Source organism: Mustela lutreola, chromosome 4, assembly GCF_030435805.1.
Source record: "Mustela lutreola isolate mMusLut2 chromosome 4, mMusLut2.pri, whole genome shotgun sequence".
NCBI lineage: Eukaryota > Metazoa > Chordata > Mammalia > Carnivora > Mustelidae > Mustela > Mustela lutreola.
Window position 1 is genome coordinate 108,185,208 of NC_081293.1, and position 24,037 is coordinate 108,209,244.

General features: G+C 47.0%; 1 protein-coding gene across 1 annotated transcript; it reads left to right on the forward strand.

Moving 5' to 3' along the window:
* The first annotated feature begins 19,733 nt into the window (after positions 1-19,733).
* LOC131829176 (eukaryotic translation initiation factor 4E transporter-like) lies at positions 19,734-23,337 on the forward strand. Its single transcript, XM_059170659.1, is given in 1 exon segment — positions 19,734-23,337. A coding segment is annotated over 1 exon segment (2,961 nt). The 5' UTR covers positions 19,734-19,913; the 3' UTR covers positions 22,875-23,337.
* The last annotated feature ends 700 nt before the right edge of the window (positions 23,338-24,037 follow it).

The window sequence follows — 24,037 nt, forward strand, 5'->3', positions numbered from 1 at the left end:
TGCAGCCTGAGAGAGAGGTCAGACTTGGAAGCCCAGATTTTCCCTCATTCTCTGTCCATAGGAGAAAGCTACAAGAATAATAGAGAAAAGCATGCCAAATCACTATGAAGAACATCAATTAAAACAGAACTGAGGGGCGCCTGGGTGGCTCAGTGGGTTAAGCCGCTGCCTTCGGCTCAGGTCATGATCTCAGAGTCCTGGGATCGAGTCCCGCATCGGGCTCTCTGCTCGGCAGGGAGCCTGCTTCCCTCTCTCTCTCTCTCTGCCTGCCTCTCCATCTACTTGTGATTTCTCTCTGTCAAATAAATAAATAAAATCTTTAAAAAAAAAAAAAAAACAGAACTGAGACATAACGTTAAGGATTGCATGATTTCCTTTTTTATTGACATATAAGTGCCATATAATGTTATATTCATTTTAGGTGTACAACATGATGATCCCATATTTGTGTATATTTCAAAATGATTACCATGATAAGTCTAGTTAATACCCATCACTACAGACAGATCCAGAATTGTGTGCGTGTGATGAGGACTTTTAAGATCTACTCTCTTAGCAACTTTCAAATATGCAACACATTGTTAACTATGGTCGCCATGCAGCACCACACATCCCCGGGACTTATTTCTTTTATAACTGCAAGCTCGTACCTTATAACTCCCTTCACCCATGTTGCCCTCAAGTTCCATCCATTTTGTTGCAAATAGCAAGAGCTCATTCCTTTTTATGGCTGAGTAATATTCCATTGACCATTCCATTGAATCTGTTCCTTCATCAGTGGATGCCTGGACTGTTCCCATATCTCGGCTATTGTAAATAATGCTGCTATAAACAGCATCTATTTGAGCTAGTGTTCTCATTTTCTGGATAGATTCCCAGAAGAGGAATTGTTGGATCAGATGGTAATTCTGTTCTCCTCTTTTGAGGAACCCCCACACTGCTTTCCAGAGTGGCTGCACAAGGTTGCGTTCCCACCAGCAGTGCACGAGGGCTCCCCTTTCTCCACATCCTCACCAACACCTGTTGTTTCCCGTCTTTTTGATGAAGGCCACTCTAACAGATATGAAGTGACACCTGATTGTGGTTTTGACTTGCGTTTCTCTGATGTTAGTGATGTTGAGCATTTTATGTACCTGTTGGCCGTCTATACATGTTCTTTAGAAAAATGTTTATTCGGATCCTCTGTCCACTTTTTAATTGTATTGTTGTTTTTTGCTATTGAGTTGTATGAGTTTTTAATATAGTTTGGATAATAACCCTTTTCTGGCTACATAATTTGCAAATATCTTTTTCCATTCAGTAGGTTGCATTTTAATTTTGTTGATGGCTTCCTTCACTGTGCAGAAATTTTTTAGTTTGATATAGTCCCACTTCCTTATTTTTGCTTTGGTTGTCTTTGTTTTCCAGTGTTATATCCAAAAAAATCATTGCCATCACTGATGCAAGGAGCTGACCACTTATGTTTTCTCCTGGGAATTTTATGGTTTTATGTCTTACATTCAAGTCTTTAAACCATTTATGTTCATTTTTGTGTATGGTGTATGGTGTATGGTAATGGTCCAGTTTTGTTCTTTTGCATGTATCATTTTGATTAAATGAATATTAACCAGCTCTTAAGAAAGAAACATTCAGGGGGTATAACCAATGTTTCAATGTATAAACAACATAGAAATTGACATTTGTGTTTCATGTGTCTTTTCAACTTTGTAAAAGTAACAACCTGAGATACATTTAGAGGTTAGAACCCTACATGTTCTGTTGATATCAAGTGTTGTACCAGTTGAAATTTTCCAGAGAAGCAGACTATATATATCCAGAGAGAAATGATTTTCAGGAATTGGCCCAAGAGATTGTGATGGTAAGTCTGGCCAGTCTGAAATCTGTAGGACGGGCCAGATGAGCTGGAAGTTTTGATGCTACAGACTTGAGGCAGAATTATCTTCTCCATGAAACTCAGTTTTTGCTCTTAAGCCTTTAAACTGCTTGCATGAGGGTAGACTGCTTTACCTAAATTGAAAGATATCAGCCTTATCCATACCTACAAAATACCTTCATGGTGACACCTGTGTTAGCGTCTGGCTGCTTCCCTGGGTCCAGTACACCAGCCACTCAGAAACAGCGAGAACCTGTGCACCTGCTAAGTGTCCACAGGAAATTTCCACCAGTTTTACTCTGCACCACACCTGCTATCCGATCACATCTACCTGCCATTAGAAATAAGGCTGTTCTTTGGAAGTTTTAATCTTATCACTCTGATGGGTCTTCATGTTTCTGTTTCATATGGTCGTATCTTCTATTTATTGCTGAGTTGTAGCTCTCTCTGTATACTGTCTTACGCCATGTTTTTCTGTAGTATTTTGGGGCTGTTTTCTTAGCCATTCACATCTTTGAGCCATGCCGAACATATCCATATAATGAGAGGGACAGGAAGCTAGATTTTATCTAGCCAGTTGTCACAACAATCATTTAATAATTCGTCTTTTCCCTCCCATTTTCATAAACAAACTTCCTAATACAGTCTGTGGCTTCTCTCTTTAGCTCAATTGATTTGGACACAGTAATAATTTCATTATCAACATGCTATTTACACAAAACAAGCACCATAATTCACCTCAGTGTCCTTCCGCAATAAGGACTTTGGAAATAACAGTATCTATAGAATTGTGCTGCATGATTCTCCTTCTAACTCACTTAGGTGAGGTGAGCAGTGAGGGCGCACATCCAGATTTCTGCAGAGCTGTGAAAACTTCTTTAGGTTGTGACTATCTCTCGGGAACCCGTTTTAATTTGGGGGAGACAGTGCGCATTTGGACAATTTCAGACCCTGCCACTTCCTGCCTGGCATGCTGAGCGTGGATTTCAGGTTAACAGGCTCAGAGCTTTCCGACACCTTGGTACCAAGTGATGTCATTGGACCACGTTTGTCTTGGAATCCCTACACGCCCTGCACGCAAGCCTCCCTGCAGTGGCTTCCTGGAGCCTCCCACTCCTCCCCTACATGGAATGTGCATTCCATGTTCAACCACCAGGGAAGCCTCTTTGAGCTCTGACACGGTCCTTCACTGCTGCAGAGCCCCCCATGTCTCCCTATCACTCCTCTACTTAGGGAGCCACTCCTGTCAGCCCTTCAGACTCCCCTTCCACCTCCCACTGCTTTCCCCTCCGAGCCTTCTTGCTACAACAGAACTGCCTTGTCGCCTTGTCTGAGCTGACTCCTTTCCCCTTCCTGCACTCACTCTTGGTTCTGGTGGTGCTGCCCCCCCAACACACACACACACACACACCATCTTGCTGTCCCATGCCCGCCCTGACCACTGAGTCACCATGCAGGCCCTCTTCATGAGGTCCTCTTCTGCTTTTCCACCAGCCACCCAGCCCAGTCTCCAACGGACCTCCTCCCACATCATGAGGGTCAGGGATGTGAGGATTTTCTTGTTGTACCTTCCTGTGTCTTGAAGGCTTCAGGCACACAGTGACTAAAACTCAGTCATGCTTTCCTCCTTTCCCAGCAGATGCCTAGAATAAATGTGGACCTGGGTTTTAAATTCAGGAAACTCCAGGATGTATTTTCCACATTAACACAAATGGCTTTTTATAAACAAAGTTATAGGAAGTATAAAATCACACAAGACATGGGAGCAAGTGAAGGAAAGAGAAGGGGGGTTAAAGCAAGACAGTCCTGGATCATCTGCGGGCCATGGTGTGTCAGATGGCCAGCGCTCCCCGGGGTCACCGTCAGAAGCCCAGTCTCCATGACTAGTAAGGGGGCGTTGTCGGAAGAGATGACTCAGGCTTGGACGAAGGTGACAGTGGGAGGCACAGGGAAGACCACGGCCCTCGGGAAGCACACTTCTCGGTGCTGTGATGTGGACAAGGTCCAAGGGTGCCCTCCACCCACCAGACGCCTGGCGTCCAGTTCAATAGAGGTGACTCCATTTCCCCTTGTTCAGACGGAGGAACCAAGCCTCTGACGTCCCCAGTGATATCATGAACCAAGAACTTCTACAGCTTCATGATTGTGACTGAGCCTTAAAATGGTCGCTCATAGAACAATAAACGTAATTGCTTCAACCTGTTTGAATAAAGAGCAGTTTAACTTCATGACCGTTTAAAAAAAATCTTCTAAAAGTGAAATAAGCCTGGTCCTTCCCTTAATATCTACTTTCCTTAAAGCCTTTAAATGGTTACGATCTTCAGAAAGTTAAAAAACATGATTTGTTTCTAAATCTTTCCCTTTGGTCTCGGACTTTGGAAGATCACACGATTTGTTGTCATACTAAATCACATGGGTAATATTAAAAACACATTTTCTAAATGGGTTTCTTTTTGAGCCGAGGATTTTGCTTGGATGAAGATGATCGATATTACCTTGACCTTCTCAGAGCCAGGAAAAGGAGCAAAACAGAGTCTTTTCGTTTCTCCCTCCTGGCTCAGAGGCCTGCCAACTGTGGTCCGGTCCAACCTCTAAACCTCAAGCTTTCCTTGGTGTCATTTACCGTGTCAGAGAGCATACACGCCACGTCTCATCATGAATGCAGGGGGGTTGACACCTCCTTCTAACCAAAACCAGACCTCACTCAGAATAGTGCTCCCCTGGAGGGGGCAGCCCCTTGTGTCTGCACGAGCGCTCAGCTTCTGCGACAGCCTAGGAAACGGGCGCGTCCCTGTGCCCACTCGCAGGTGGGGATAGCAAGGCACAAGGTCCAGGTAACCCACCCAGCTTCCCAGAAGCCTGCAGCCAGGTCTGGCAGTCAACTCTCCCACTGCCCCTCGTGCCCAGCAAGGACAGGCAGACCCGCATCCACCCAGGTGAGGGAAGGTCTGGCCACTAGAGTCACACGCCCCCGTCGTGGGGAGCATTTCCTTTCCCGGAGCTCTCGTAAAAGTATTTGTCTCACTTGAAGTCCGAAAATGGTTCAGCTCTTCAATAGAGCAGGATGGTTGAGTTTCTTACAATCGAAGGTCCCGGGGCACTCGTTCCACGACACCCCTCAGGGTTCCCTGGAGGCTGGCAAGTTGGAGAGCCCTAGCACCGGAGGGGCAGAGCATGCAGAACCCTCCCCATCCACCCACAGTGACTACACACGTGTGCATGTGTGTGCCAGTATGCATGAGTGTAGGTTTTCTTTTTTTTTTTTTAAGATTTTATTTATTTATTTGACAGAGATCACAAGTAGGCAGAGAGGCAGGCAGAGAGGAGGAAGCAGGCTCCCTGCGGAGCAGAGAGCCTGATGTGGGGCTCTATCCCAGGACCCTGGGATCATGACCTGAGCCGAAGGCAGAGGCTTTAACCCGCTGAGCCACCCAGGCACCCCGAGTGTAGGTTTTCTGAGAGCAAATCTGTGCCAGGCCCTGGGGTAGCCCCGGCGAAGGTGTTGGGGAGAAGGACCCACTCGCTGCCATCAGGGCCTCACAGCCTAGCGGGGTGTGGGCTGCACCAAACAGAGCACTGAGCCTGGCCCTAGAGAATCATCAGAGCCACAGACCTCCCCTAGCCACATTACTGTGCTGCAGACAGTCCATCTGTCCGTCTGAAATGTGCACCTGTGCAAAACCATCTGTATCTGCCCGTTCTCTCTGCCTCTTTCACTAAAACATTGGAGAGCATGACTCTCTGGACTCGGACCTTCTCTTCCGCATGTGGACCTCTTGTTATCACTGGTGGAAGGGGGGCTCCGGGCGATTTCCTTAGACTTAGATTTTCTTAGACTAAGATTTCCTTAGCCACTGTACTTGGTAGTGAAAAGTAGTATGTATGTATCGTTACATGAGAAAAATTATAGAACACCTGGTTAAAAAGCACATGTATATATTACATTATTACATACATTGTTGTAATGCATTACCTGTATACACAGATCAGAGAGAGAGGGACTGAGAGGCACGGGTCTCCCTCCAGTTGCGCCATGCTCTGTCTTCTAAGCACAGCTGTCTGAGAAGCCACAACGTTCTCATCAACCCATCAATGCTCGACCTTTTTTATTCTGTGTAAGGATCCTTATTTAATACATGTTGTGGATTCATTGGCCCTAAACTCACGGCCTTCAACGCCATACCTCAGACCCATCACAGCCTCCCTGACGGCTCTGCAGCACTGTGCTGGGGCCATTTTAAACAGCAAAATCATAAATTTCTAAAAAATGCTAGAACCTGTGCTACTAAGTATGCCAAGTATAAGACCCAGTCCGCAACGTGGCAGCTGAGCCAGAAGGCAGAGCACCGCCGTGTCCAGCCCAGCTGGGAGCACCCAAGACTCTAATCTCTCGCCCTCTGGACACGTCCACAGACAACGTTGGAAGCGCTGTGTTGATTTTGGGGTGGCAGATTTGCATAAACAAGTGAACTCCTAAGTGTGGGGCCCATGAATAATGAGGATCGGTGATCTTCCTTAATATGGGAAACCACCCGGAGTTGCCCAACAGCTTAGCACCCTTGGGATATTGGAAAGCTTTCTGTGAAAAAGCCAACAGCAAGATGTTATCCTTCCCCACAGTATCTGCTTGCAGGAGTCCACTCAGGAGAGCTTCCATCCTAAACATCCTACTGTCTGTCCTCCTTCATGGATGTGTCTCCAGAGGTGGGTTACACTTGCTCATCTGCATACCTGTCCCACAGGCAGCAGGTGTCCCTGAGTCGTCTGACCTCATCCTGTGATGCCCCATGAAAACCCCGAAGGGGTTCGGAAAATGGGAATTGGGGTTTTTATAAAAGGTACGCTTGTAAAATAGGAAAGCAGTGGGCTCCCCGTGTACCCTCTGGGTGCAAGTCTGTCCCCTGGTAATGAGAAACATCATAAAACAGCTCGTGGGCCCCCAGGTGAGCGGGGACCGTTTCTTAGCCCTCAGATGTTCTGCCGCTCCAAGAACTAGAGCTTGTCATTTTCCAGGCTGCAAAGAGACACCTGGCTTCTGGGATCACAATGGCCTGGATATCTCCACCTTCTCCCCAGGGGAGCCTGCGTCAAACTAAAACACTCTGCACCTCTGTTAGACACTGGGTTCACTGCACAGGGAGCAAGAAGAGTGTGTGTGCTGCCCATCCATCAGCCCACACAGGGGAAGGCCACATAGTAGGACAGAGCCCGTGGGTTCTCAAGTCTGGATGTCACCAATGTGGCCGTACTGTGGCCACTATGAATGTTGGTCCAGAGTCAAAGCCAGTGTGGAACCCAGAGGGCCCTTGGCCCATGCAAGGGGGTGTTCTGCACATGCAGGCCTCCCACAGTGAGAAGGTATGAAATGTTCTGGTGCGTTCCTTCTCTGCAGGTCAGTCCCAGGGCCACACAAGATGTAGAACATCATGAGCGAGGGAAAGGGACAATCATCTGTCACAGGTGCCCACAAGGCAACGCCAAGGCAGCTAGGCTGTGTCCGTGGCAAAGCAAAGACCCTCCCATTCTTGCTGAATGTGGGGAGGACAGGAACGTGGTCTCTAAGTAGACAGACGGTCCCATTCACAGGGAGCGAGGCCATGGAACCAAGAACGATGGACGAGGGGCAGGGGTGACCTGCAGCACGGAGACAGCAGGTCTCATCACCTGGCCGTTGGGGAGACATCCGAGTGGACCACAGTGTGGGGAGGGAGGACCAGCCCCACAGGGGTCTGGGGAAGGTTCTCAGGGAGAGAGGACAGCACCGGCACAGCTGACCACCATCTGAGGAAATGGTTGGAGGGGCCGGATCCAGAGCGGGTTCTGCCCTTTTTTCCAGGAAATTCCACAATTCCAAAAACGTAACGTATAAAGTGTGTCCCTGCTGTGCAGAAAGGGGACAGAGGGGGTCGCTCTTTGTTTTCCAGAAATGGTGTAAAGTCCGCCCAGCCCGTGCCTCCTCTCAGGGACGCTTAACACTTTTCTTGAGCAACTAAACTGGTGCTTTTTAACAACTCAATTAGGCATGGGGCAGTGCACATTTTGGGAAAAAGTCTCATTTCTAGGTCCTCTGACCCACAGCTCACGTTGCCAGGGAGCTCAGCCACCACGTCAGCAGAGGGACTCAAATCAGCTCGGGCGGCAGGAGCCCCCGTGGTGGAATTCAAGACTGGACACCTGGTTTTCTATCACAAGAAGAGGAGGCCACGGTCCCAAATTCGCTACTGTCATACACATTTCTCAAAAGCTGGATTGAGTTGCCTGCCAGTTTTCGGAAGGAGGAGAACTTGGACTTTGTCAGAGTTGATGTCGTGGGAATACAAATTATTCGGGAGATGCTAGAACACTGTGTACCAATCTGTCCTAAGGCCACGATTTGATCCAGGAGCAAGAGCCTGGCCCCGTAGGCAATCTGCTTTTTTCGGGGCAGCCCACTGGACCCCTTCCCACTCCCATCGCTGTTGAAATGAGTTTGCATCTGCATTTGGTGCTGCAGACGCAGCCTGCCCCAGGTCCAAGCATCTGTCTGGTTTATTTATCAAAGGGTCCACTCAACTCCATGCAAAGCAAGGAGCCGGCGTGTCGGTGATTTGGAATCGGAGGGAGAGGGGGATGCGTGTGTGATTTGGAATTTTCGAGCGGAAACTGGCCTCGAAACATACACTGCTGTGGAAAGGTTTTATTTAAAGTGGAGTGCATTCCTACAGACAGCCTGTGACTATAAACTCCAGCTCGAACGACAAAGCCGACTGTCCTGTTGTTGATGGATGGAGAAAGGTGCAGAGGCGACTGGAGAGCCTCACGGGCCAGGAGACACCCTCTGCTCTCAACAGAGTCAGGGTCTTGGGGACCAGACCCACGGAGGGCTCCAGGGAGGACTGTGAAGAAAGCTCACTGATTCCTACCATACTGCACACCATGACATTTTCTTCTCCTCAGGGCACAAAGCACAGAGGAATTCTAGAAGTGCCTTTAAAGTAAACAGGAGCTTGGACCACTAGCACGCGCGATAACCGCGGGCCTTTTCTCCTCTGCTCTTCCAAAATCCAACTCCTTTTCCAAGGAGCCGTTTGATGACACGGTTGCATTACTATTTTTCGTTCTGTTTGGAGTTTGATTAAAATGCATCTGGAGTTTGCTGTTTCCATTTAAAACACAGACAATCCAGCGCCCAGAATCACATTGATTCTCAAGGATCTATTGCACAATTTTTGTTCTGCATTTTTTCCTGGGAAATTCCACAATGCCAGAAACATAAGGTATAAAGAGGGTCTTGACCAACGCGAGGACCTCGCCGCCGTGCGGGCAGGGTGATGTCAGGACGGCACGGTCCTCCCCTCCATCCAGGCTCCTGCACGACATGTGAGGACTTATCTGCAATATCTTAACGTCTGAAAAAAATTTTCTGTCAAAAAGCTTTCAAAACCCAGCGGCGTGAAGAAGGGCAGGCACATGAAGCCAACACCAATTTGGCGCCTTCTCTGAGGAATGACAGAAGGAGAAACGAGGGGGAGAAGGTGGAACGCCACTTGCATCCTGCTGCAAGCCGTGTGCATGATGCAGACAAGAGGCCACATGCCCACAGGCAGGTCTGCTAGCTTGCACTCCCTCTCCGTGTCCCTATTGTCAGAACCAGATCACTTAATTCTGGAACGCTGTTCCTAAAGATGCCGGCTAAGAACTTTGCAAGGCAATTAATACACATGAAAGCTTCAGCAGAATTCCTGGCTTCCTGGTCCACACGGACCAAGCCTCACCACGTCATCCCACCGCACGCAGATTGAAAAATCAACAACTGGGGGCACCTGGGTAGCTCAGTGGGTTAAGCCTCTGCCTTTGGCTCAGGTCATGATCTCAGGGTCCTGGGATCGAGCCCCACATTGGGCTTTCTGCTCAGCAGGGAGTCTGCTTCCCCCTCTCTTTCTGCCTACTTGTGATATCGCTCTCTCTGTCAAATAAATAAATAAAATCTTTAAAGGAAAAAAAAGAAAAATCAACAACTGGCCTTGGACCCGCGAGACCAGGAAGGACACAGTGCAAGCTGCGGCCCCAGAGACCAGAGGGAATCCGCGGGGCGGGCACATCTCCCCGGAGCAGGGTCCCAAGACGAAACCCCCGTGGGAACCAGCGACGGAGGGGAAAAACTGACCGTGACTGAGGGGTGCCTGGAGGCTCATTGTGGACACTGGGGGGTCCTAGGATTGTGAGATTTTCTTCTGGGGCTCAACCAGATTCCCACAGAGCCTGTCCCAGAAAAGCCTCTCCTGCTTCGGCCACTCCGACATGTTCTTTCTTCCTCACCAGGTCTGCCCTCGGGAGAGACTGGTTCCCGGAGCCCAACCTGCTGGGGATGTGTCAGAGCCCCGACTGATCCCGAGCAGGGAGTCTCCCAGCGCCAGCCCACCCCAGCCACCCCGCCCTGAGCAGTAGGGGACACAGCCCTGCACGTGGGGGGCAGGGGTGTGTAGGAAATCTGGTCACCTCCCTAAAATTGCTCTAAAAATAAAATTTTATTTACTTACTTATTTGTTCGGCACAAAGAGAGAGACAGTGAGACCGGGAACACAAGCAAGAGGAACAGGACAGGGAGAAGCAGGATTCCCACAGAGAAGGGAGCCCCGTGCGGGGCTCAGGCTCCATCCCAAGACTCTGAGATCATGACCTGAGCCAAAGGCAGATGCTTAACTGACTGAGCCACCAAGGGGCCCTGAAGTATGAAATTTTAATGAAAAATTAATAGTTTGGCTCACATGTCACTGAAGAACTCATGTCCTATGTTGAGATTTTTTTTAATATAATTTTTTTAGTGAATTATTTTTAATTTCAAATGTTTTTGCCCACCAGAAATCTCAGTTACGGGTGAATGCCCCTTATTCTTTCTCTTTTGTTTTCTCCTTTGTTTTCCTTCACTTTCCCCCGGAAACAGCTTCATGCCGACTTTATCGTTGCGGAAAGGACCACAACAAATGGTTTCCTGGTCCCTGAATGAGGCTCTTGCCCCTTGAAGTGGTTACAGTTTAGGAAGCTCTTCTACATCACTCGGCGACTTTCCACATTCCAGGCTGCAAAGCAGCTTCGCTCAGCCCCTACTTCCACTCGAGACTGTCCACCTATATGGCCTGTCCAGGACCTGCTCCACGCTGACCGAGCCCTGGGCTCTCGGGGGACCACGCCACCAGCACTGCTGTGTCTGCTGCGACTGCGGGAGCTTGGAAGCCAGGAACACCAAGAAACCCAGCCCCCCCCCCCCATTCACAGGAGGGCTGTGCAGGTGGAATGGAGACTAGTCCCCAGGTCTGAGCCCTGCAGGGCCCCAAGGACGGTTCCCTCACTGGGAAGCAGCTGTTTCCACCTCACTGGGGCAAGAATAAAATCGGGTGAGGGAGCCGACTCTGCCCAGAGCGGGGAAGAGTGCCCACGGCCCAGGACAGCAGAGCCAGATGCTTCAGGGACAGCGAAGGGTCGCGAGGCTGCAGCCTGGGGACCCCCTAGGCCAGCCAGTGGGGAAGAAGCCAGAATAGGACAGAGTGTGAAGACTAAAGGGGTTGCGGGGGCTCGCTCATCCCGACGGCATGGCTGGGGAGACCTGTAAGTGGTGGCCGGGACCCATCCTGGGGCATTTCCCTTAAAGGAGAGCCAAGATGTGGGGACTTAGTGAAGAGAGGAGGTCAGGGTAGCCCTCCTGGAAAATCAGGTCTCCGGTGGAGTGTCATTCATTCACACCGACCAGGAGAATGAACTTGTGCCAAGTTAATGATAAAGAGCTCATAACATATCGGTGGGATGTATGTTCTGGGGAGCACTGTGAATCGTGAAAGACTGATGAATCAAAGACCTGTGCCCCGGAAACAAGTAATAGACTGTACGTTAATAAAAATAATAATAATAATAATAAATAAAAACAAAAATAACAAAAACAAAACAAAATAAAAGAACGTAAACCGTGTGTCTTCCACCAGGCGTGAAGACGGAGAAGACTCAGTTGCTTTTAAACTTCAAAACTTCCCTGCCTGTCATTTTAGAAGGGTTATCACCCATTTTGGAAGGATTATCATTCATTGAAGGGGGGGAGGGGCTAGGCTTTTCCAGAAAGATTAGGACAATTAGTTAGTGGGCAGCAGACTGGGAAGGAGTCACAGCTCTCGTGCTCTGGGCTCTCGGAACCATGAGGCAGGGGCTCCCTGTCCTCATGGTCCCCGACGTGTGTTGGGGCCACTGAAGAGGGGGCTTCTGCACAGTCTCGGGGGTAAACCAGTTATTCCACAGGATCTCTGCTCAGGTGTGTAAAGAGGGCCTGGCCTCCAGGAGCGTGTTGCCCGTGCAAACTCGTCCTGACTGGCAGGGCCTCCAGTCAGAAAGCAGGGTCTTGTGTCTGCTCCTACTTCTTGCTGACTGTGAGGCCTTCATCAGAAACTTAACCTGTCTGGGACTGCAGCAGGTATGAGCAGCTAGAACACATACAAGACCAGCAAATCAAATGGTGTAATTTGTGGACATCAGGCCCAGGGGTTACATCGCTATGACATAGAATGAAGCAGCCTGGGGGACAGTTGAAGGCAAAGATCGCCCCGCTCTGATTCAGGACACCTGTTTGCCCATAGACCTCTGTGGGCGGTTTGCCTAACCCAGGAAATCATCTAGGATCAAAGACATGGACTGTGTTTCTCAGCAGGGCTCGTGGCTGGAGGAGGACAGGTATGCATGGGGGTGTGGGGAACCTGCTCTGGGGCTCCAGCCGTGCGTTCCCTCCAGGACGGAGGGCAGGCACCTGACTCCACTGGGGCAAAGAACAGACATGCGGAGGTTGAGAGAGCCCCCCACACGGAGAGGGGAGAGGGACAGCCCAGGGCAATGCACAGAGACCCCCACAGGGCTGTTGGCATGGCTGAACCCCAGGACTTAATTCTGGGAAGAGATGGAAGACTAGACTGGAGATGGGACCTGAGCGGGAGATCTTGATGCATGGAGATACACAGACTTCGCTTTCCTCTTGGATCGTCAGAGGGTTTTGAAGCAAGGTGAGAATGCACATACTCTCATCTTAGGTCAGTCTAGATGAGGTGAGTCAGACAGTGTGCCCCCTCTGACCCAGGAATCCCTGGCCACACTGTACCACTTCTCACCTGTGTTACTGAAACCATCTCTCACCTGACACCCTGAGCTGCCTCCGCTGCACCATGAGCTGTTCCCAGCACGAGCCCGAGTGGTCTGGTTAAACATAGAACAGAACCAGTCCAAGCCTGGCACGGCACCCACCTCACCCAGGGAAAAACCCCCATGTCCACAGAGACATTTCTGAGCCCCGGCCTGGCCAGTCCTGCTCTAGAGCCTCCCATGGCTCCCTACTGCTCCTGCTGATGAGGGAGGGACTCTATGTCCACCTCCCACACTCACTCCCGCTGTGCTCCACCCCCCATCTGCTCCTGCTGTGGCCTTACTGTTCTCCTGCCAGTGCAAACTGCCTCCCCTGTTTGCTCACACTGCTGGGGGCAGGTTTGCCCACTCTGACTTACCGTGCCACACCCAGCCCAAGTCCTGCATCACATGCAGCCCCTCTCCGCTGCGTGCGCTCTGTTTCCCGGCATGCCCCACCCAGGTCCCCAGTTCTCCTGCTCTCCGGCTTCACGCCCCTCTGAGGCCATTCTCCAGCCATCAGGACGATGTTTAGAACCCTCATGGAAGGGACCTGAGTGTGTGTTGGTGGAGGTGTCACAAAACAACCCCAGGAGCTACAAACATGTCGGGGAAAGATACTTTGAGGTAATGCAACTGTTCTTTCCCTCCTTAAAAACCAGACACTAATTTCAGCCTTGCATTGGGGCTCATGCCTGTCCCTGCCATGGGCTCACAGGGCCTGGGCTTTCTTCGTTTCTTCTGCGCCGGCTGTGTAGAATCCTTCTGTATTGGTGATTCACCCACTTTTCCCTGTTTGCTTATTTAGTCATTTGTTTATATTCGTAGGAATCATGAATTTTTATTTTACTCATTCAGTTTTCTGAGAATTTCATAATTTTCATTGTTGCTGAAATTGTGTCCTGGACATTAGAAAGTCTTCGGGGATGTTCCTGAACCACAGAAGAATGAACAGACATTTCTGCAAAGACATCCAGATGGCCAACAGACAATATGAAAAAGTGCTCCACATTACTCTGCATCAGGAAAATACAAATCAAAACCACAACGAGATACCACCTCATGCCAGTCAGAATGGCTAAAATTAACCAGTCAGGAAATGGCGGATGTTGGCGAGGATGTGGATAAAGGGGAACCCTTCTGCACTGATGGTGGGAATGCAAGCTGGTGCAGCCACTCTGGAAAACAGTATGGAGGTTCCTCAAAAAGCTGAAAATGGAGCTACCCTATGACCCAGCAATCGCACTACTGGGTATTTACACTAAAGATACAAATGTAGTGTCCCGAAGGGGCACATGCACCCGAATGTTTATAGCAGCAATGTCCACAATAGCCAAACTGTGGAAAGAACCTAGACGTCCATCAACAGATGAATGGATAAAGAAGATGTGGTGTATATACACAATGGAATACTATGCAGCCATCAAAAGAAATGAAATCTTGCCATTTGCAATGACATGGATGGAACTAGAGGGTATTATGCTAAACAAAATAAGTCAGTCGGAGAAAGACAGATAACCATATGATTTCACTCATATGTGGAGTTTAAGAAACAAGACAAAGGATCATAGGGGAAGGGAGGGAAAAAATGAAACAAGACATAATCAGAGAGGGAGAAAAACCATAAGAGATACTTAATGATAGGAAACGAACTGAAGGTTATGGGAAGGGAGGGAGCTGGGGAGCTGGGGTAACTGGGTGGTGGGCATGAAGGAGGACACGTGACAGAATGAGCACTGGGTATTGTATGCAACTGATGAATCACTGATCTCTACCTCTGAAACCAGTAATACATTATATGTTAATTAATTGAATTTAAATTTTTTTAAAAAGATTCTCTTGAGCCCTTCTCTCCTCTCTCCCCCTGCATGTTTTCTCTTCCTTCCTTTTCTTTCTCTCCTCCTCCTTTGCTGTTGTTGTTGTTTCTGTTGTTGTTCTCATTTCCTTACTTTCTGGCACAGCAACCAAGATGTAAGCGAGATGCTCATCTTGTATCCCCCTGCCCCAAACCCAGACAGGGAATCCAGATTCTTTTTATTGGAGAACGACAATGGGAATTGAGATCTGGGTGTTAGGTATGCTGCTTTCTCCTGAGATGTTGCTGTTTCCAGGATCCTTAGCTGGAAGAAGTAAGAAATGTGTGTGTGTGTGTGTGTGTGTGTGTGTGTACCAACTCATGGATCTATGTAGTTCACTGCTTAGTACAGTGCTATCCATGATTCTAATCTAGCACCGATGTTGACACTCAAAATTCCGGCATCCTTACCTGCAAGGTCATTTTAATATGACATCAACTATGTTTTATCAGCATCTTCCTGCCTAGATGAATGTAGGTCTGGTTAAGAAAGGTTTGAAGGAACCTTGGCTCCCTCTCTATTAGTTTTCTTTCTATTTTGTAATACTGTATCCGCCAAGATGGAGGAGGCTATGCTATCTTGGTGGACAACCCCCAAATCACATTTAATTAGAGCAATAGCATTTTGTTTCTTATTCATACATGGTCCTCTGAGCACCTGGGAGACTGAAGCTTCCACTCAGGAGCTCCATGCCATTCCAGCATCCTGGGCTTAAACTATGACAGTGGAGGAGAGAGGGGAGAGAGGAACTGGCACCAGCAGTGACACGCTTTCCAGGGGAAGAGGGTGACTCCACATGCTCACACTGTATGAAACACGTCCTACAGTGTGGTTAACATCACACATGCCTGAGAAAAGTTCCCAGAAAAGGGGAATTAAAAAATATTGATACCCAAAAGGAAAAAAGGGGGGGGGGCAAAGAAAGGAGACCCACATGTGACCTAAATATTGGAGCTAGCAGCAGACTTTAGAAAAAATGACTACTATTTTCAAGAAAATTGTGTTTAAGAAAGTACACAGGAGGTGAAAAGATAAAAGAAATTTAACACAAGGAAAGTCAATTCAATGAAATAGGATAAAAAGCATACTCCACAACTAAAAGATACAATATTTGAGATTAAGGACTCAATTTATGAGTTGAGTAGAAGCTCATTGCAAAACAACATGGGCTAATAATATAGAAATTAGAACGAGAGAAAATATGCAATCAGAAAAAAAGAGGAAAAAAGAATCGTGACAAGTACCACACAACAGAGTAGAAGGCACATAATGTAGCCAAAAGGGGCAGTAATTGATGTTCCAGAACAAGAATACAGCAAGAATGAGATAAAAGTAATAAAAGTAATATTTTTAATAGCTAAAAATTTCCTCAAGATGAATAACAATCAACTACATATTTGAGAGGTTAAATGAACCCAAACAAGAATAAACAAAATTCATAATAGTAAAAAAAAAAAAAAAAAAAAAAAAGGCAGCTATAACAAACTCTTGAAAATCAAAAGTAAACATGTCAAAGCAGCCAGAAACATAAAGGACACATTATACTCCAGTTGACAGGGAATGACTGTAGGGCTGATTTCTCAGAGCAGTGGGACAGGAGCACATGCTGGGGGTGATTAAAGCACTGAGAGTTTCCAAACCGGGGTCTCTAAAGCAAGCAGAGAATCCCAAGGTTCCAAGAGCATCAGAGGATGAGAAAGTAATCACTGGTATTGTACCCTCGTTTTGTGACCTCTAGCACCACCACAAAGGAGGAGGGAAGGGCAATGAATAAACACAACTAGAGCATCAAGTAGGTTAAATGCAAACGGTCTATGCACCATCCCCAGGAGGAATCCCAGCTGGTATTTTTAGTGGGAATTGTCATGTTGACCCGAAAAACCCATACGAAAATGTAAGGGCAGAATTTTCACGGAAATCTGGAAGTAGAGGAACAAATTCGTGTATTTTGGTAGCTGCACACATTGCTCCCAAAGCCAGATCAGAGCAATTAATGTGAGGAAGAACAGGAGGACAGCCCCTAGGCAGACGGCGGGGTGTGCCACACAGTCCTTGCCTTACACACTGCCAGGCTGATCGCACCACCTGAATATGTTGACGACATTCAGTCGCACAGAAGATGGAGCCAACACAGAGAAGACCCAGCAAAACCATAGAACCTCATCCCAGCACCAAATCACCTGGAGCATTTTTAGCGATACATCTCATATCATCACTGCAGACTGCTTGAGTCTGGATTTTTGCTATGCATATTCTTGCAACTGAAAAAAGCAATTTAAGTGATTACAATAAAGACCTTTATTTAAAACACACACACACACACACACACCCCACACCACATTTTGACACTATCATCGTCAAAGCAAAAATATACCCTAACCTGATAAGCAAATGTTGAAATTCAGCTGTGATCCTTTGAGGAGTGTAAAATGTTCTGCTGAGAGGTTCTCCCAAAACAAAATGTCATTTGATGAGAGCAAAATCATATCAAAAATCCCCCAAACACAAGGTCATTTGATGAGAGCAAAATCAATCCCTCCCTGGGAAAAGGGAGTGCTGTGTTGTACTTTTGATCCATTACTGTCCTCCTCCAGTGGACCTCTCCTCTCTTAGAGGCACTTATCCTTCAGACTCTCCAGGAGATTCACAAGATCTTTAATTATTTTACTCAACAAGACTCAAGCCATATCTCTCACCACAGCCTCACAAATCTCCCATCACTTCTTGCCCTCGTCTCAGAGGGGTGTTCTGCAGAGAGCTGGCACGCTGCTCTGAGGAGCCCGACTCGTGAGACCTTACATCAAGGTTCAGAACGAGACAAGGACCTCTGCTCTCACTGCAGCAGGTGCAGTGAGCTCAGAAATGGAAATAAAAGTACCCAGATGAGAAGGAAAGAAGTAAAAGTGTCCCCACAGCAGACAACATCAATATCTGCCCAGGAAGTCCCCAGGGATGTAGGAAAATGATCACATACAAACAACTAGCACTGTTGAGTCACCTCACAAGGCCAAAGGGTTCAAGGTGAATGTATTCCAACCCCACAAAACCACACTGGAAGATCTTAACACACTTGCCTGAATGACTCTGAGCTAGAACTCCAAAGAAGGCAATCACGATAAAGTACATTTGAGTAAATCACTAGTGTGTGTTACCCATTGCACATACATAGGAAGTCTTGTGCGACAGCTATGAGATGCACATTTTACCAAGCATATGTGAAACATTTTAGGAATTGATCAACAACTAATCTATAAAGCAATTTTAAACAAACTTCAAAGGAGTACATCAAAAGACTGTGTCTCTGACCTTAATACAATGAAGCTATAAGTTTGTAACTTAAGAAAAAAACTAACAGGGCACCTGGGTGGCTCAGTTAAAACCTCTGTCTTTGGTTCAGGTCATGATCCCAGGGTCCTGGGATCAAGCGCCGCACTGGGCTCTCTGCTCAGCTAGGAGCCTGCTTCCCCCTCTCTATCTGTGCCTCTCTGCCTACTTGTGATCTCTGTCTGTCAAATAAATAAATAAAATCTTAAAAAAAAAAACCTAGGAAAATTGCTATATGTTTGGAAATGTAGTTTTGAGATGTCATAGAGGCCAATAAAGAAATCAAAAGAAATTAAAAATACTTTGAATCAACTGATATCCAAAATGCCACATAAAATTTATGAGAAGTAGCTAAAGCTGTGTTTAAGGGAAATGCGTAAATGTAGAAAGAATGAAAGCCTAAACAGTAATTTAATAGAAAGGAACAACAGTATTAAATGATGGAGATAATAAGCCTAAGAATAGAAATTACTGAAATAAAAGCTGACAATAGAAATGACCAATAAAATACATTGTCATGCTTTTAAAGAATAAGTTGATAATCCTTAGTGAGTTTTATTTTAAAAAAGAAAACTGAAAATAACCATCTCAGGCTAACATCACAGAGGCTACAGAGACGAAAAGTCTGATAAGCTGTCATGAACAAACATAAGTCAGTGACTTAAATATCTAAATGAAGTGGACAAGGACAAGAAAAATATAATTATTGAAACATGATGCAATAAGAAATAAGATCTCTAAATGTTTCAATTACTATTATATATAATATACATGTATATATGTCAGTAATTAGAATATTTTCTAAAAATCAAAGTACGTTGTTGTATCACTAGCAAAATTTACCACATATTTAAAGGAGAAGTAACACTAATCCTTACGTAAACTCTTATATGGAATAGGAAAATATGGGACAATTCTTAAACATTTTATGAGATAAACATAACTGTGATACCAAAAATGAAATGATCTTATGATTAAGGTTAGCTACAGGTTATTCTACTCATGTGACTAGATATAAAATATAAATAAATATCTAAAAATACTGGTTTCTTAATATAAACGACAAAAAATGAGCAAGATATATTTATCTGATGAATGTAAGATTATTTTAATGTTATAAAATCAATCAATATGATCTGCCAAAATAACAGATTTAAGGGAATAATATAATCTCTAGTGATGCATAGAAAGCAAATGATATAATTTCTTAACACCGATTTTTTAATTAAAAGAAACAACAAATACCCTTAGCTAACAGAAAGTTCTTTGTATCATGAAAGATCCATTAAAAACTATAGTTAACATTGCATGCACTATGAAATATGCTTATGATTATTTTTTGGCAGGAAGCTAGCTGTATTTTGGAGCACATTTCCTGCGCAATAAGAGAGGATAAAATAATGAAAGTTTTACAAGTTGTCGGGAATGAACTAAAACACTCATCATTTTTAGGCATTAAAATTGTACATTTAGAAAATCCAAAAAACCTGCAGTTCAATGGTAAGAATTAATAAGCAAGTTTAGTAAATTTTGCAGAGGAGGGGCTGAGGGCTGGGCCGTGGTTACGGCGGCTGAAGAGAGACAGTCCGAACGGGTGGGGGGGCGAGAGCGAAGGCCGCGCGGAGCAGCCCTCGGACCGGCACCGGCGGCAGGGAGGGGACCGGCGGCCGGGGCGAAGGGCCGCCGAGCGGCGGAGGCACCGAGTGCAAAGAATTGTAGACCAAGGAGCCATGGATAGGAGAAGTTTGGGTGAAACAGAAAATGGAGATGCTTTCCTTGACCTGAAGAAGCAACCAGCCTCCAAATCCCCTCATCGCTATACAAAAGAGGAACTCTTGGATATAAAAGAACGCCCTCATTCCAAACAAAGGCCATCATGCCTCTCTGAAAAATATGACAGTGATGGTGTCTGGGACCCGGAAAAGTGGCATGCCTCTCTCTACCCAGCTTCAGGGCGGAACTCACCAGTGGAAAGTCTGAAGAAAGAGTTGGATCCAGACCGGCCTTCCCTTGTGCGCAGGATAGTAGATCCACGGGAGCGTGTGAAAGAAGACGACTTAGATGTTGTTCTCAGCCCACAGAGACGAAGCTTTGGAGGGGGCTGCCATGTGACAGCTGCTGTTAGTTCCCGGCACTCAGGAAGCCCACTGGAAAAAGACAGTGATGGGCTTCGCCTGCTTGGCGGACGGAGGATTAGCAGTGGGAGGATAATCTCTGCTCGGACCTTTGAGAAGGATCACCGCCTTAGTGATAAGGACCTGCGGGACTTGAGAGACCGAGATCGAGAGAGGGACTATAAGGACAAGCGATTTAGGAGGGAGTTTGGGGATAGTAAGCGTGTCTTTGGTGAGCGAAGAAGAAATGATTCCTACACAGAAGAAGAACCAGAATGGTTCTCAGCTGGACCCACAAGTCAGTCTGAGACCATTGAGCTGACTGGCTTTGATGATAAGATACTAGAATAAGATCACAAGGGGAGAAAAAGAACAAGGCGAGGGACAGCCTCCATGAAGGAAGGCATAGTCGAATGCAATGGAGGAGTGGCCGAAGAGGATGAGGTGGAGGTCATCCTCGCACAGGAGCCTGCTGCTGATCAGGAAGTGCCAAGGGACGCCGTCTTGCCTGAGCAGTCCCCAGGAGAATTTGACTTTAATGAGTTCTTTAACCTTGATAAGGTGCCAGGCTTGGCTTCGATGATAGAAGATGTTTTGGGAGAAGGGTCAGTCTCCGCCAGTCGGTTCAGTAGGTGGTTCTCTAACCCAAGCTGGTCAGGAAGCCGATCCAGCAGTCTTGGGTCAACACCACATGAAGAACTGGAGAGACTAGCAGGTCTGGAACAAGCCATCCTCTCTCCTGGGCAGAACTCGGGGAATTATTTTGCTCCTATCCCACTGGAAGACCTTGCTGAAAATAAAGTGGATATTTTAGAAATGCTACAGAAAGCCAAAGTGGATTTAAAACCTCTTCTTTCCAGTCTTTCTGCAAATAAAGAAAAACTTAAGGAGAGCTCTCATTCAGGAGTTGTGCTGTCAGTGGAAGAGGTAGAAGCAGTGCTCAAAGGCTTGAAGGTTGAGCAGCCAGTGAAGAATTCGACTCCCTTCATGGCAGAACACTTAGAGGAGACCCTGAATGCTGTAACCAGTAATCGACAGCTCAAGAAAGATGGAGATATGACTGCATTCAACAAACTAGTGAGCACCATGAAGGCAAGTGGGACTTTGCCTTCTCAGCCCAAAGTCAGCCGAAACCTTGAAAGCCATTTGATGTCCCCTGCTGAGATTCCAGGCCAGCCTGTCCCTAAGAACATCCTGCAGGAACTTCTGGGTCCGCCAGTTCAGAGACCTGCTTCTTCCAATCTTCTGAGTGGCCTTATGGGGAGTTTGGAGCCTACAACATCTTTACTGGGGCAAAGAGCACCCTCTCCTCCCTTGTCACAGGTGTTTCAGACACGAGCAGCCTCGGCAGACTACCTTCGTCCTAGAATACCATCACCAATTGGTTTCACACCAGGACCACAGCAGCTACTCGGAGATCCATTCCAAGGCATGCGCAAGCCCATGAGCCCCGTCATGGCCCAGCAGATGAGCCAGCTAGAATTGCAACAGGCAGCTTTGGAGGGGCTGGCCCTGCCACATGACCTTGCAGTGCAGGCAGCCAACTTCTACCAGCCTGGTTTTGGCAAACCACAGGTGGACAGAACCAGAGATGGATTCAGAAACAGGCAACAGCGAGTGACCAAGTCACCAGCACCCGTGCACCGAGGAAATTCCTCTTCCCCTGCCCCTGCTGCCTCCATCACAAGCATGCTTTCTCCTTCCTTCACCCCTACCTCAGTCATTCGTAAAATGTATGAGAGCAAAGAGAAAAGCAAGGAGGAGCCAGCATCTGGAAAAGCAGCTCTTGGTGACAGTAAAGACGACACTCAGAAGGCCAGTGAAGAGAACTTGCTGTCATCGAACAGTGTGTCCAGTGCTGATCGGGATTCTTCTCCCACTACAAATCCCAAACTTTCAACGTTGCAGCGGTCTTCATGTTCTACCCCACTGTCTCAGACTAACCGTTACACCAAAGAGCAAGATTATCGACCTAAAGCAACTGGGAGAAAAACACCTACCTTGGCATCCCCAGTTCCAGGAACACCTTTTCTCCGCCCTGTCCACCAAGTTCCCCTTGTCCCCCATGTCCCGATCGTGCGGCCTGCTCACCAGCTTCACCCAGGGTTGGTCCAAAGGATGCTGGCCCAGGGAGTACACCCACAGCATCTTCCAAGTTTGCTCCAAGCTGGTGTACTTCCTCCTGGGATGGACCTGACTCATTTACAGGGATTATCTGGCCCAATCTTGGGTCAGCCCTTTTACCCTTTACCTGCAGCTAGTCACCCTCTCCTGAACCCTCGCCCTGGGACACCTCTGCATCTGGCAATGATGCAGCAGCAGCTACAGCGCTCAGTTCTTCATCCTCCAGGCTCTGGTTCCCAGGCAGCAGCGGTCAGCATTCAGACGACCCCTCAGAATGTGCCCACCAGGTCAGGCCTGCCCCACGTGCACTCCCAGCTAGAGCATCGCCCCAGCCAGAGGAGCAGTTCCCCCGTGGGCCTCGCCAAATGGTTTGGCTCAGATGTGATACAGCAGCCCCTGCCCTCCATGCCTGCCAAAGTCATCAGTGTAGATGAATTGGAGTATCGTCAATGAACAGGGCAGGCAGACTCATCTGTGCCTGGACCTATGGTGGCACCTTGATGGCACCTTGATTAGGACTCTGCTTCCACATTGCGGGTTGGTTTATGGAGTTTTACTTTGGAGCACTCTGTGAAGCTATTTAGGGAAGCCCAGGCACCTGGTGTGGTCTGCATTGAGGGAAGGATCTTAACCAATCGAATGGAGCCTACATGGTCTGAATACAGGATGCACATTGTTGTCAATCCTGGAAGTAGTCTTTTTTTGTAAGATATGTGAATGAAGTGTTGGTGTCTTCACCAAGAGGTGGCACCTAAGGGTTCTGAGGAAATAAATGTATAGACCCTATGTACAGACTTGTGTATAAACAACTTTTGTATATACATATAGGATAGCTTTTTTGAACTTATACAGCTGTACATAAAAGTAGCTGATATTAGTTAAGCCTGTGTCAACAATTTGATTTTTTCCACTTGTACATTTGGGACTTTTTCTTTTGGTTGATTAAAGTTGCATATGCTAAGTGTGTGAAAAAAAAAAAGTATCAAATGTCTAAGTATAAATGTCACAAAAAAGAGAACTAAGAAGGTCAAGACAGGCAGGGGTCTGTGCTGCCCTCTTGATGAATGGTTTATTTCTTATTCCTTCCTGGGATGAAGGAAACTGGTGTTCCCCTGGAGTGCATATCTGTGCCTGAGTCTTCTCAGAAAACCCCTCAAATATGGGTACACTGCAAACTCCATTTCCTTTTCTTCAAACTCATCAAGGCAGATGATGAAGATCCCCAATGAGTCACCAAAAAAATCAGATTGGAGCCAGCATCGCTTACCTTCTTTTTTTTTTTTTTAAATTTATTTTTTATTCATTTTCAGCATAACAGTATTCATTATTTTTGCACCACACCCAGTGCTCCATGCAATCTGTGCCCTCTATAATACCCACCACCTGGTACCTCAACCTCCCACCACCACCCCCCCACCACCCCCCCGCCACTTCAAACCCCTCAGATTGTTTGTCATAGTCTCTCATGGTTCACCTCCCCTTCCAATTGCTTACCTTCTAATCCTTCTGAGGTGGGACTTCCTGGACTATTGTGGCTGAACAAAATTTACATATCATATTGCCCTTGATCACTAACATTTTGGAAACTCTGGGGAAAAAAATTCCTAGTCTTTTTT